The sequence below is a fragment of the Tyto alba genome, unplaced genomic scaffold, assembly GCF_018691265.1.
Source record: "Tyto alba isolate M040663 unplaced genomic scaffold, T.alba_DEE_v4.0 Super-Scaffold_18, whole genome shotgun sequence".
Classification (NCBI taxonomy): Eukaryota; Metazoa; Chordata; class Aves; order Strigiformes; family Tytonidae; genus Tyto; species Tyto alba.
Window position 1 is genome coordinate 16,277,098 of NW_024881280.1, and position 14,460 is coordinate 16,291,557.

General features: G+C 36.8%; 1 protein-coding gene across 6 annotated transcripts in view; it reads left to right on the plus strand.

Annotated features, from left to right (window-relative positions):
• DPH6 (diphthamine biosynthesis 6) overlaps positions 1-14,460 on the plus strand; it is a 212,466-nt gene that overhangs the window by 64,573 nt on the left and 133,433 nt on the right. For all 6 annotated transcript variants that reach the window (XR_006165157.1, XR_006165158.1, XM_042791053.1 and 3 more), the window contains one exon: positions 6,139-6,233. Coding sequence is in view for 4 of the 6 variants with exons in the window: in XM_042791053.1 (XP_042646987.1) it covers positions 6,139-6,233 (95 nt within the window). In the remaining 2 variants the exon portion in view is untranslated. The remainder of the gene's footprint in view (positions 1-6,138; positions 6,234-14,460) is intronic.

Here is a 14,460-nt window from a genome sequence, read left to right on the forward strand (position 1 = left end):
GAGTGGATTTATTCTTCCTGAAAAGTATAGATTAGATTTCTACAGGAAAATGAAGGAAGAGGGAATGGGTTCATCACTTCAAGCTTTTGGATCAGATAATATAATCTAATAGAACACAGAGCTATCTTTGAATTGAAAGCTGTATTAACACGGCTGCTCGGCTCAGCTAATAAGCCACTGAGAGCCAGAGTCCGCAGGTGTCATTCACCACTTGTGAACATGGTTAAACTCCTTCTAGGAGCCCAACTTGCACTGCAGGAACATGCCAGACTGGAGTCTTTGCTGCACTCCACGTTTGTGTCATGGGCCTGCTCTGACACTGGCATGCTGTATCGTGCAGGAGAGTAACATTACAGTGGAAAAGCAGTTTTAGTGACATGTGAAGTCATGTTCTGCATGTACTGTAGAAATGGCTCCTGAACGATAAATTCCCAGAAAGGTTGTTTGGAAGATCTTTGGAGTCACGAGTAAATAATACATCGTTTAAGAGTACAAGAAACATTTAAGTGCTTGTCGCCCAGTTTGTTGCTGCAGATCACTTCATCAATGTTTCTGTTTGTCAGAGCTGTTTCTTTAGAATCTTAATGAGTGACAGCTAAGGAATGATAAAACTTTCTAATCATGAAACTGTGTACAACTTATTGTAGAACAGATTTAACAGAAACATCAACTTTACTATAATAACAATTCCATACTGGTCAGTCACATTTGGATGTATTATTATTTCTGTGAGACTAGTTAAATAAGCCAAAAGGGGGAAAGTACAGTCCCTGCATTTGCAGAAAGCTTCTGTTATCAAAATTCAGTTTGCAACTTAAGTGGGCCTGCAGATGGGTAGCTACTCACCTCAGTTGAATCAGTAGTTTCGACTTTCTTTAAAACTGTAGCAGCAAGTATTGCAATTTTAGTTATCTTAATAGGATACAATTAAAATAAGGCTTAAGAAGTATTCTTATCCATTTGATTTCACCATCATTCATTTTAAAAAGAAAATACTAAATTAAGAAATCCAAAAGTACCTGGTATTTTGAGAAGTTAAATGTATTCTTCCTGATGTTTGATGGCTCAAGTGAAGTGATTTTTACTTGTTTTCACTGAAATTCTTACTGTCATGGTTTAATACTTCTCGAAACCCACGTTTGCAGGTTTTATCTTTTATTGACACAACAATAAACAGAGAAATGACTGCATAGCTTAAGTTGTAGAACTGGTAGGGCATTCTGACCTTACTTGGAATTGGTTGTCAGGCCATTGTAGAGGAGACTTCACAACTGATTATTTGTTTGTGTAGCTGTTTCTTGTGCATATGCATGCTATGAAAGTCAAAGTCGGTACAAGTAAATTGTTTTTACTGGATACTTAGTTGGCTTTAAGGCCTAGTAAAACCAAATCATTAACTATAACCTGAAGAGAAACACTTAGTTTTATGATGTGAAAAATACTCTTTTGCAAACTAATGAAGTCTTCAGCATCAGAAGTACTGGTAGACAGAATGTGAGAGCAAGGAGTTCACAGTTTTCAGTAAGGAGGAGAGATAAAATAAGATAGAATATTCTGACCATACCAAAGCAAACACCGTAATAAATTAATTTTTAACATTGCACATCCCTCAAACTACCACAGCTTTATATACTTTTTGTCTTTGATTTGTATTGTATTATCCAACCAGCAATTTCAAATTTCACAACAAATTCCTTAGAAATTTCTTGTCATTTTTTGCTAATTTATGCTTTTTCCTATTCTTGCGGGAATTTCTTTTGGGTTCTCTATTGACATCTAATGTTACTTTACATCGTTGTTTATTCAGCTAGGTGCATGGGGTTTTATTACAGCATTTTCCCTAGTGTGGTGTGCAAGTTTGTGATAATTTTTGCAGTTCTGTTTGAAGTTAATTAAATAGTGTTCTATGTATTCTTCAGTTTTACTGAAAACCAGTTTGTCATAAGTTTAGTGCCCAGAAAAATGCCAATGTTGAATATAAGAGGGTCTTTGCTATTGAACCACAACATGTATGACATGTTAAGTCATTTGGGATTGGTAGGGAACATCCCGCTTTACATTTTAGCATGTATACACAAAGTTCAACTTCTCTGATACTACAGATCAGGAATTAGGACTTTACTTCTTGTCGTGGTTTGAGCCAGGTTGGCAGCCAACCACCACGCAGCCACTCTCTCTCCCTTCTCTTCTGGCAATAAGAAGGGACAGAAAGCCAGGCTTGGGGTTCGAGATAGGACTGGGATGGGGAAAAAATCCCCCTTTATGGTCACGAGCAAAAGGCAGACTCGTTAGGGGAAGAAAAAAAGAACATACATCTATTACAGACACTAACAACACATAACAGAGTAGGACAGTGAGAAGCATTGACACATCTTAAGAACACCTTCCCCCCACCCCTCCCTTCTTCCCCACCACTCACTCAAACCCAGGACACCTCATTTTATACTAAATGTTTACCTTAAGGCAATAAAATCAAAATCAACTTATATTACCATAATGTGACTATTATAATTTATCTTTTAAACATACAAGAAATAAGCTTGAATTAATAATTTTCTTTTTCAAAAAAATCTCTTGTTGAGGCATTATAAGAGTTGTGTCAATGTTAATTGGAAAAAAAAACAACCAACCAACCAAACAACAAACAAATAAATCCACAACCCAGCCCTGATTTCATCCACTGAATTATTTAACTTTGGAAAAATGCATTGTCTCCTAAGTTTTCAGTCTTCTGATTTACTTTAGTTTATGTGTGCAACAGAAATTATAGTAAATATATATATAAGGGAAGGTGGTTTTGCTGCTGTAGCAGCAGAAAAATGGAGGCGTACTGAGTGGAGAAAAACTTTGATTTAATTTTGCAGGGGTTTTTTTTCTGACTTTACATAGGGAAGTTTGAACTTACAACTACGATAATGATCTGCAACTCATACTTTTATCAGGGGTGAATTTTACTGGCTCAGGACATTAGCATTGTGGCAAGAAAAGTTCCTGAATTACTTATTTTTTCTAAATGATAGGTCTTTGATTAATTATTGATGAATGATTGCTACATAATTGCTAAATTATTAAATTGCTTGCATGTCCCACTGTTTCCTATATATCAGGAGCCCTAGATTTTTACACTGAAGAATTTGTTGGCAACTTGCCAAACCTCTGGGGCTGCTCACACTCTCCTTAGAATTTATGGATAGAATGGTAAATGCATATTATGGTTATATTTGTCTCTGCTAATAGACAGTAAGAAAATGTTTAGTCATTTGTATGCTTCCCCTAGAAGCTGAGTACTTCTTGATGTAAAGAGAATTTACTAACTGTTACAATTTCTGTCTGGGAACAAAGTCTTCACTTGAAATAGGAAGGACTTAAATTCAAACCTTTAATCTTTGATTGCTAAACTTAAATGAGAAAGTCAGCTTTAATTCTCGTGTTTCATTCTTAAGGTAGGAAAAGACTGTTCTTTGATAAGGTTTGGGCTGATCATTTATATACCTTGTGTCTCATTGTGTATTTGAGTCAAGATTAATTTTGTGTTGTCTAGAAGACATTTTCATCATATATTTCTTTTAGCTTTTGAATTGAATGTGCATTTTTAGTTAAGTGTAATTTGTAAACTTTCTGTTTTCTGGCTCATCTGAACTAGAAGGCAAATTTAGCAATCATAAAATTTGGATTAGTGTTTGTGCTGTCATATTGTTATGAATGTAACATCCAACTTGCAAAACAAAATAATTGGTCTTCAAAAATATTAATATTCTAAATGACTAAAAGACAAAGTTCCGATGTCATTAATGACATTTTAATAATATTGCTGACATTGTTAAATGAACATTAAAAATATGTTCTATGAGCTGCTGAATATCCTTGGTTCCTGTTGACATTAGTGAGAACTGAAAATCCTTTAGCACCTTGTATAATTGGTGTCAAGAGTGATCTTGAAGCCAGTGACACTGAAAATGGGGATTTCCCACAATAAAAGTAGGAAATAGTCTCGCATCTTTTGAGCATGCAATGTTAATTGCCAATAATTATTCTAGACATTAATGTTTACAGGTGGAGTACCAATTTTGAAAGTGACTTGTAAACAGTCACTCCTTGTATTCACTGTGGAAAGGTTACTGTTAGAAAGATCTTCTTTGATTTTCTCTCATTCTTTAAATAGTTTTGTTTAGGTTTTTTTTTTCAGTGGAAGCTACAATGAGTGGAAGAATAAAAGGTTTTGACTAATTGTTTTGTAGGTTGTCCATTCTTGTTGCATCAACATTAATTATTCTTGATGTCTTTGTCCTGTAAAAACCTTGTTGCCATTGTTGACAGATGGAGTTGCCTTTTTATGTCAGGAGTGTAATTTTTTTATGAGCACTTGATTATAGGTTTTCTTCTGATCCTTTTATTTAAAAGAAAATGTAAGAGGAAAAATTAAGAATACCTCTCATAACAAGACATTGAAAATGATTTATGTTCCAAAAGAGATTTAGATTTTGCACCACCAGACAACTAAACAATCACATAAAGTATTACCAAGGTATTGCTTTCTCAGAGCATTTAGACTTTTCTCCAAAACAAAGGCTGAAGAGGATTCAGGCCTTTTGTTTAACTAACTGATTTTTAAATCTAAAATGTGGTCTTTGATTTTATTAAAACATTCAAGTTCCACGTATTTAATTTTCTTTTTTCACGCCTAATTTTGAATTTATTTTTTTTTTTTTAGCTGAGATGATGGCTGAAGTTGTAAACACTCTTTGAAGATATAAAATAAAAAACTTTGAAAGAGAACTGTAAAGTAATACAAACTATACATTTAGCTTCAGCAATGAAAATACAGTACCATTTGAATATATCAAATAGAGTTGCTACACAGATATTCTGGTAACCACATAAAGAATTTAACCTACAATGTATAAATAACCCAGTCTCATGCTTGCCTAAAAATAGACAAACAACAGATTTGGAATTATTTTCTAGCCCCCAGACAGACTTTTTCTAACTGTCTCCAACATATTGTGGAGAACTGCATTGCTACTTTGACTGCAGAAGCATCATGGGTGGGTGTCTGTTCCTCTAGGGGAAAGTATAAAGGCGTTAAATAAATACTCCCAATAGTCACATTGCTGTTCACAATGAAGTTGAGGACTGCAGTTCAGCTTCTCATGAACTTTTTGAAGCAGAATATTAATGCTTCTTAATATGAAAAAACCTGGACAGGACTTGGATTGAAACAGCTAGTGCTGGGACACTTTAGAAGGTGGTATAATCTGCTGATGAGGAGGTGAATTTCTGCTGCAGAAAAAGGGAGCATGTCCCCATGCTCAGGCATGGTACAGGTGCTTGATTACTACCTATCGGTACAGTAACTTACTACAGAATTACAGTGAACTATTCAGCAGTTGTGCACTCCTTACTTCAGCAAAAGAACTTTGGTTCCTGCTCCACAGCTTCACATTTATAAAGCAGAGAATAATTAAGACAGTCATTGTCTCTTATTTTTAATTCTTGGTTTATGTAGTTATGTGTTTTAGTGCTATATCCAGAGTTTCAGGTATATTCATAAATGTTGATGTTGATTTAGAAAGTATATTCAGTACAAATTATAAAGGAAATGTCATGTTGCTACCTCTTTAGATCTTGTTTTAGCTTTTTGCTTTTGACTTAGAAAACTCTTGTTGGTTATATTTCTTAGAATTTTTTTGAAGAATGGATATTTGCCAAAGTATAGAATGCAATTTTTGAATCTGTTGCCAAAAATTGTGTTCATTGTATACTTCTATGCAAAATGCTACTTCTTGCGTGGATTTACAGTACAAGTTTCTCGCAGAAGTGAGCTATCTATGCTACAGAAAGATAGAGAAATGCAGGAGTATGAACAACCTTTCATGGTCACTGAGGAAGGACTAGGAATTCATTCATTTATCTGAAAGTCACAGTGCCAGTTCCACCTAAAATATAACACATTGGTAATTTTTAGATTATTGTAATATGCATACAAAGAAATCAAGAACCCTCTGTATGATATTTGTGCTTTTTCAGCCTTGTAATGGGTAGTCTTTTAGAAAATGCACACTGAAATTTTCAGAAAAATATATTTAATAGACTGCTGTAATGTAATACATACGTATTTTCATTTCCCTTTTGTGTTAGCTTTCTGAGAAGTATGGAGTCCACGTTTGCGGAGAAGGTGGAGAATATGAAACATTCACTCTGGACTGCCCTCTATTTAAGAAGAAAATAGTTGTGTAAGGAACAGTTTCTTCCATTTCCTTATATTAAAGCAATGAGAACATATTCACATTTAGCTTGAGGCAACTTTTGTTGGCAGAGGTAAAACATGTCCTCTAAGTTCACAAACACGCACTTTGTTTAACACTGGCAAAGTCCTCTGAAAACCTAAATCAATACCTGACAAGACGAGGCCTTCATAGAGGGCTATAAACTTTTTAGACATTTGCACTTTCGTTTACTTGCTGATTATGGCCTGCAGTAAAACTGGTACCTACACACTGACACTTTTATCCTTTCATGAAGTGCGAATTGCCTGTAATATTTATCTTTCATTACAGCTACATTTGATAAACTGCCACATCAGTAGCCTGTGGGTTCCATTAACTGTGTATATGTGTGTGTGTGTGCGTGTGTGTGTGTTGTAAGCTTAGCAGCTTAGAATGATAACGATAAATATTTTTCTTCAATTATTAGAGGATATTTTAAATACAAACTTTGCATGAATCCATCTCATTTACACTGAGTAGTTTATTCCTTTGACATAAATTGCTAAAATCTGTGTAGTGGAATATGGAAAATATTTGTGTCTTGATGTGAGTTTCTTATTACTCCGTTAAATAGCTAAGCCCCCTTGCTTTGAGTGAGATGTTTTGACTGCTGTTCTTTTTCTTAGCCAAGTAAACAGACTAGTAATCGTGTTGGTGATACTCAGTCATCTTAGGGAAGGTCAAGATTATGGAGCGTATAGACACGATTAAGTCTTTCATGGTGAAGGTCTATTTGTTTCATTTTTCTGTAAGACTGCGATCTGTCCATATAAGGAATGGAGAACCAAGAGCTGTTAACTCTGTTTCATTGCATGGCATTTGGGAGAAGAGCAATAGACAAACTGGTAAAAGGGATGGCAGCTACTCTGGAAGATGGCTGCTGAACTATTGGTTGATCGGAAGATATGTCCTGTGGAGTGAACTAAAAAGTTAGGTAATTTGAGTCTGGAGCTGCCTCCATGCAGAAAAACTTTGGAATTCTTTAGTAAGAAGATTCAGAAAGTAACAATATAGAGTCTTTAAACTGGATTTAAGTTCATGGATGGAATTATGAGTGTATCGGCCAGGAAGTGAGACTCTTGGAGAAGATTCTCTATGGGGAACCAGGTGTTAGGTAGACGCCATAGGTTGTAAGCCAACCTGATGACTAGTAGGAGCTGGAAAGTTAAGCAGGAAGTTAGAATAAAATGTGTGATGCTTGGGTATCTTATCACAAATAAACTTGGGGACAAAGGGCAAAACTCTCCAATATGCTCTCAGATAGAATCAGTTCAGTCTCTTCTAGCAAAAAGGAAAGCATTGTAAAATCAGTGCCAGAGCACAATTCATTTTTGCATTTAAAGTCTGATATGATTGCTGTTAAACTGACAAATTCCTATCGTAGGTGTCAGAGGCAGAATTTTGTGAAACTTTGTCATTTAGAGTAATACTACCATTGCCAGCTATATGGCCTATTCACCATTTATATTAAGAGAATCGTAGAATGGTTTGGGTTGGAACTAGGTGACCTTTAAGGCCATGGGCAGAGACACCTTCTACTAGATCAGGTTGCTCAAAGCCCCGTCCAGCCTTGGACACTGCCAGGGAGGGGGCAGCCACAGCTTCTCTGGGCAACCTGTGCCAGTGACTCAACACCCTCATAGGAAAGAATTTTTTCCTTATAGGTAATCTAAATCTACTATAGGTAATCTAAATCTACACTACACTCCCTGAGAAAGAGTATCTCTCCATGTCTATCCCATTTGAGACAAGAATGTCATGCAGGACAGTGTCAAATGCTTTGCACAAGTGCAGGTAGATGGCATCACTTGCTCTTCCCTTATCCACCAACACTGTAACCCCATCATTGTAGAAGGCCACCAGATTTGTCAGGCATGATTTGCCCTTAGTGAGGCCTTGTTGGCTGTCACCAATCACCTCCTTATTTTCCACACGCCTTAGCATAGTTTCCAGGAGGATCATCTCCATGATCCTGCCGGGAACAGAGGTGACACTGACTGGCCTGTACTTCCCCAGGTCTTCTTCTTTTCCCTTTTTAAAAATGTTGGTTATGTTTCCCCTTTTCCAGTCAGTGGGAACTTCACTGGACTGCTACAACTTCTAAATAGGCAGTGAGTTCTCAAAAAGGGTAGTGGCTTAGCCACTTCATCTGCCAGTTCCCTCAGTCTCCCACAGATGCATATCATCAGGTCCCATGGACTTGTGCACCTTCAGGTTCCTTAGATGGTTTTGAACCTGATCTCCTACAGTGGGCAGTTCTTCATTCTCCCAGTCCCTGCCTTTGCCTTCTGCATCTTGAGCAGTGTGGCTGGAGCACTTGCTGATAAAGACTGAGGCAAGAAAGTCATTCAGTACCTCAGCTTTCTCCATATCCCAGGTAACCAGGTCTCCTGTATCCTTCTAGAGAGGGGCCACAGCCTTCCTTTTATCACCAGCATACCTATAGAAGCTTTTCTTGTTGCCTTTGACATCCCTGGCCAGATTTAATTCTGTCAGGGCTTTAGCTTTCCTAACCTGATCCCTGACTGCTTGGACAGTTTCTCTGTATTCTTTCCAGTCTCTCTGGTTTTGCTTCCAACTTCTGTCGACTTCTTTTTTGTATATGAGCTCATTCACGATCCCCTCGTTCATCCATGCAGCCTCCTGGTGTTTAGCAGCAGCAGGTGATAGTAGTCAGTGGTCTGTACAAGGCTCGGCAGTGCCTCGGTGACACCCCTGATACGAGCCCCCAGTGAGAAGCTCACCTCTCTAGAGTGAATCAGGTCATCAAGTGGTGCCTCCATAGCTCTCAGAAGAGAGTCACCTACTACTGTCACCCATCACCTTCTCTTAGTTGTGCTGGTTGTTACAGGGGGAGCAGACTGGGCTGCCTTGATCAGCTCCAGCATCTCTCCCAACGTGACGGGTATTTTCACTTCAGTCTGCAGAGCAGTGAAGTGCTCGGCAACACTTGTACCAAAAAATGTACTTCAGAATAATGATAGCTAGATTTTAACTGAGAGATTAAATGTGCTTGTATCAGGTTTTTCACTTGAATGTGTTTGGTTGATTATTTATATTCTTTCTATTTATTTTGAGGCTTTTTATGTTACAGATTAAATCTGGGAGTTCATTGGAATTGGATGCATAATTTCCCAGTGCTCCTTTTCAAAACTCTTTTCATAGATACAACAGATTGGAGAAAACTGTAAAATCTCATGAGAAATTCTTGGTTGGTGAAGTGTGGAGAGATTTTATTTATATTTTTTGTATAGAATTTGAGGAACGCTTTTAGGAAGATACATTGTGCCCTTGGTTTGGGATGAATCAAATACCTGTATAAGTAGGAATATCTTATAATATATTCTATGTGTATTTCTGACTATCAGTGATTTAATGGCTATTCATGCAACCAGGAAAAGCTAAAACAGAGGTGGTCTGGCTGAGTTGTCTTTATTTCTATTGGCAACACTCCAAATAATAATAAAAGTTAACAATAAACACACAAAAAAAATAGAGGAAAAGACAAATATATAAGTTAGTGGGTATTTAATAATAAATATATGGCACAACAGAATGTTAAACAGTTCCTCAACTAGTTCTAAATATATGTTTCTCTAATGGAAACTGAATAGCTACACTGGCACTGTGTGTCTCTTTCTTGATTAGCCCTGCTTAGCTTTTATATTATTCATGTTGTAAAGACATACCCTTTGAGGGGCGATTCATGTGAAATCTATTACTTTATGAACTTCTAAAGAAAATACTTTGTAGTTTCTTTGCCATTAAATAAGTTTTAAGCTTATTTTCTTCTTTTCATTCTTGCTTTTCATATACACCGAATCTAAACAGACTTTGTAATCATGTTGTTAACTATGCTAGTATAGTTTCCAAATGTTTAGATAGCCCTGGTTCTGGTATACATCCTGATACAATTTTTGAAGCTTAAATGGAGTTGTAATAATTACAATTTAGAGGTTTAAACCTGTCAGGATTTTCAAATTTCCTAAATTCCTGAGCTCCTCCAAGATGTGTTCCTAGAGAAAGTTTCTGAGGAAGACATTGAAGATTACTTTTGCCTCCAAAACAGCTGTGATGGATCAACCTTGGCTGGCTGGCAGGTGCCCACCAAACTGCTTTTACTCCTCCTCCTTGACAAGATGGATGGAGAAAATAAAATGAAAGAGCTTGCAGGTCAAGATAAGAACAGGGTGGTGACTTACCAATTACTGTCATGGGCAAGCCAAACTCAGCTTAGGGAAAATTAATTTAATTTATTGCCAATTAAAAAAGAAATAGAGTAGTGAGAAACAAAGACAAAACTGAACACACCTTCTCTCCCCACCCCATCCTTCCCAGCCTTAACTTCACTCCTTTGTTCCTGGCTCATCTACATCTTCCCCGCTAAGCAGCACAAGAGGATGGGGAATGGGGGTTGCAGTCAGTTCATAGTACTGCATCTATGCTGCTCCCTTCTCTTCACACTTTGCCCCTGCTCCAGCCTAGGTCTGTTCCATGGGCTACAGTCCTTCACGAACTGCTCCAGCGTGGGTCCTTTCCATGGGGTACAGTCCTTCAGGAACAGACTCCCGTGTGGGTCCCCCCCAGGCCGCAGTTCCTGTCAGAAAACCCGCTCCTGCGTGGGCTCCCCTCCGCTGCCTGCAGTTCCTGTCAGGAGCCTGCTCTACCACAGGCTGCAGTGTGTGTCTCTGCTCTGATGTGCTCCTCTGTGGGCTGCAGGGGGACAACCTGCTTCACCACGATCTTTTGCGCAGGCTGCATGGAATCTCTGCTCTGGCAGTTGGAGCACCTCTTCCTCCTTCTTTTCTGACCTTGGTATGTGTGTGGCCGTTTCCTTCACATTTTTCTCCCTCCTGTCCGAGACGCTGCACAGCATTTTTGCCCTTGTTAAAGCATGTCATCACAGAGGTGCCACCGGTGTTGTTGATGGGCTCAGCAGCCCCTGCTCTCTTCTCATAGAGGCTACCCATGCAGACCACACCCTACTACCAAAACCTTGCCATGCTAAACCCAACATAACAGGAGAAAATCTAACACACCTGTCATTTATAACACTGCTTTCAGGTAGTGTTTTCACTGGTCAGTGTTTTTGTCACATGAAACTTGTGACAAAATACGTTTCTACATTATATCCTTTGAAAAGAAGGAAATGTGCTAATTCAGGAAAAAAAAAAAAAAAAACCAACAAAGCCTTCATGTGTTACTGTGGAAAAGTGGGAGTCTCTTTAGTGTAACACTATATGATGAATTTTGCTTTTGAATATTAAATTGAATTCTTGACGTTCTTCTCAATCTTCATTAAAATATGCCTCACAAAGGAAGCATGGCAGATTGAGTGAAATATTTGAAAATAAGTAAGATCTAACAGTGAAAACAAGATCTTACAATCAAAATATTCAACTAAGTCAGATGTTTTTTTATCTGGTTTTGCCAGGTAGACTATTGTAATCCAGTTGTCAGCTTTTTTTATGCTCAGTATTTGAGAGGTACCAAGCATTTACTTTCCTTCTTACACTGGTATTTAAAGTGCAATTGATTGGCACCTCCTCAAATCATAAAGATATATTTCTCATCTATGTGAATGCCATCTAATATCTACTCTTATGATAAAGGCTCATTTGTGTTTATGGAACACAGAGTAGTTTGATTATTTTTTTTTTTTTTTTGCATAAATTGGCATATTTGAAATATTTGGGAAGTATAATTTTGCATTTATATACCTTACCATTAGCTCTGTGTTTAGCTTTGTAATTCTGTAATTATAGGTTTGGAGTTAAAGAACCCGATCTCTAAACATGAAAAAATAATCATGTACTGGGAGTACTGATTGTACTCTCAGACTTGCTCTAACTTGTCATATTTGTCTTGTGAAAATGTTATGGACTGTTTTAAAGTGATTAGATATTTCCTAGTTCTTCAAGGAGACTTGAGAGATCATATGATTATGATTTCAAAAAATAGATAATTAGGACAGTTTTTCAGCCATTCTTGGTTGTTTTCCAAAGTCTTCTGAAAATGTTCCTCAACAAAATTCCTGTGTATCTGTTGAAATTCAGACCTTCCACATGAAATGACTTTTATATAATTATCAGGATCTCTCAAATCAATGGTTTTCATTTGAATCTCTGCTTTTCATGTGTTTTGGGGTTTTTTTTTACTATTTCCTAAGCTGGACATGGCATCTAAGTTCAGGACTTTGTATTTTTTTTAATTGGTGACTCATCCTTGGACTCAAACAAAAGTGTTCTGCTTTCCACCTATTTGTTACATTTACTATCGAACAAGACTGTAAATTTTATTAGTTAGAACAAGGATGTATGAAAATTAAGCAGCTAGGAATAATTATTTTCATTTTACATGTATTGTAATACTATTTTCAGCACCACATAATCTACCTATTGTGACCCATCACCTGAGAAATATTGACATATAAAACTAGATATCTATTATGGTCCCATCAAATAGCCATGTGTTAGCTGTATGTCATAGGAATGTACTTCATACCGAGAAGAAATATGTATGATCTCTGAATACATGCAATGCTTCTTGAGCAACAAATAAGTACTCAAAAATTCTAAAGTTATATAACAGTTAACGTAGGTATCAATGCTTAGCATCTGTTCTACTGTACTAGTGAATTGGAACATTCAGGGTTACAAGTAGGACTGCTTCTTTTACTTTGGAGTTAAATATGTTTTTAAAACTTACTAGGTATTCTTTAAATGGGAGTCTTGGTGTCTGATCTTTATTATTTCTAATTATGTATTCCTGTTATGGAAGATGTCCAATGTTATTTTCTATCTATTTGTTTTAGAATTAAAGACATCATGGTCACTTGAAAGGAATTATTTTAATCTTAAGGGACTATCTTTAAGATATTTTAAAGGACTAAGTGGTATTTTAATCATAAATAATCTTGATAACTCTCAAGATTGAAACTGGAGGCTTATTTATCAAAATATTTTAAGTTTATTAAAAGAGAAGTGGAGCTTCTTATGTTAAAGGTATTTATCATTATTGTGCAATGTAGTGATGATGATTATCTTAGGAGTTTTGTTATTTTAAATGCCAAAACACAATTTATAGAACAGATATTTTCATTAATTTTACACTTTCATTAAGTCAGTGGAATCTGGCCAACACTTCAACTGTTTCCAGTTTGCATGGTTTTTATGTGGCATTACTAGAAATCTACCTATCTCATCGTATAGAATACTGTGAAGTTATCAAGGGCACTGTGGTTTCAAGAAAATTATCTGTGTGTCCTTAGCCTTACTTAAAACAATTTTCAGATTTTCTTGTACTGCATCCGAGTTTCTCTTACGTTTTCTTTGGGTTTCTCACCTTCTGATGTTTGTTTCTTAGAGCTACCTTTTTCTTAAGTAGTAAAACTGTGCAGATGGAAATGACAGATACTGCCTCATGAATCAAAGTGTGACAGATTGTGTCTGTAAAAATGAAAAACTAAAATTAACTAATTTGTATCAGCTCACAGGAAGTTTATCATTGTTACCAACACATTTGGCATTAAGAAGTTGTGTCTAGTAGTTTTCAGTATCAGATGCAAGATGGTTGAAGCAGTCAGTTTCTCAGCATGAAATATTGTGTGTTGTTAATACTTCAAGAACTAATCCCTGGAGCATTAATCAAGAAGAATGGACTTTTTAAAAAATCTTCTGTTGATGAAATTAAAATAATGGTCTACATATTAGTCTCTAGAATGTAAAACATAATGTCAATTATGCTTTCATAAACGACAGCTAACTGAATCTCTCGATACTGGTCTGGAAGTGTGGGAAAATAGCGGAAGATTGGCAAGGAGGATTGTAAACACGCTTAAGTGACTTGCAGCTGGGGTGTCGAAAAACACATATATCATACTAATTGTTGTTTGGCCTTGTGTGTTGGACAAGTAGAACATCTGTGTTTAGATAACTTAGGCCTGTGATAGACTCAGAGGCACCTTATCGAACATGCTTGAGATTCCTGCCTTGCTGTGGGAAAGATCAAAGCACAGGGGTAAATTACACCTGCACAAATCCCTGAAATACAGGCGAAAACAGCAGGTTCAGTGATCCTCTAGCATGGACCAAGCTCCACAGTGCCTGTGTCCCTGCTTGTGTGCCTCTGTTCAGATGCTGCTTCGGGGATCCCCCAGTTGGTGAGGTAATGAAAATAAATTTACTCTGCATTT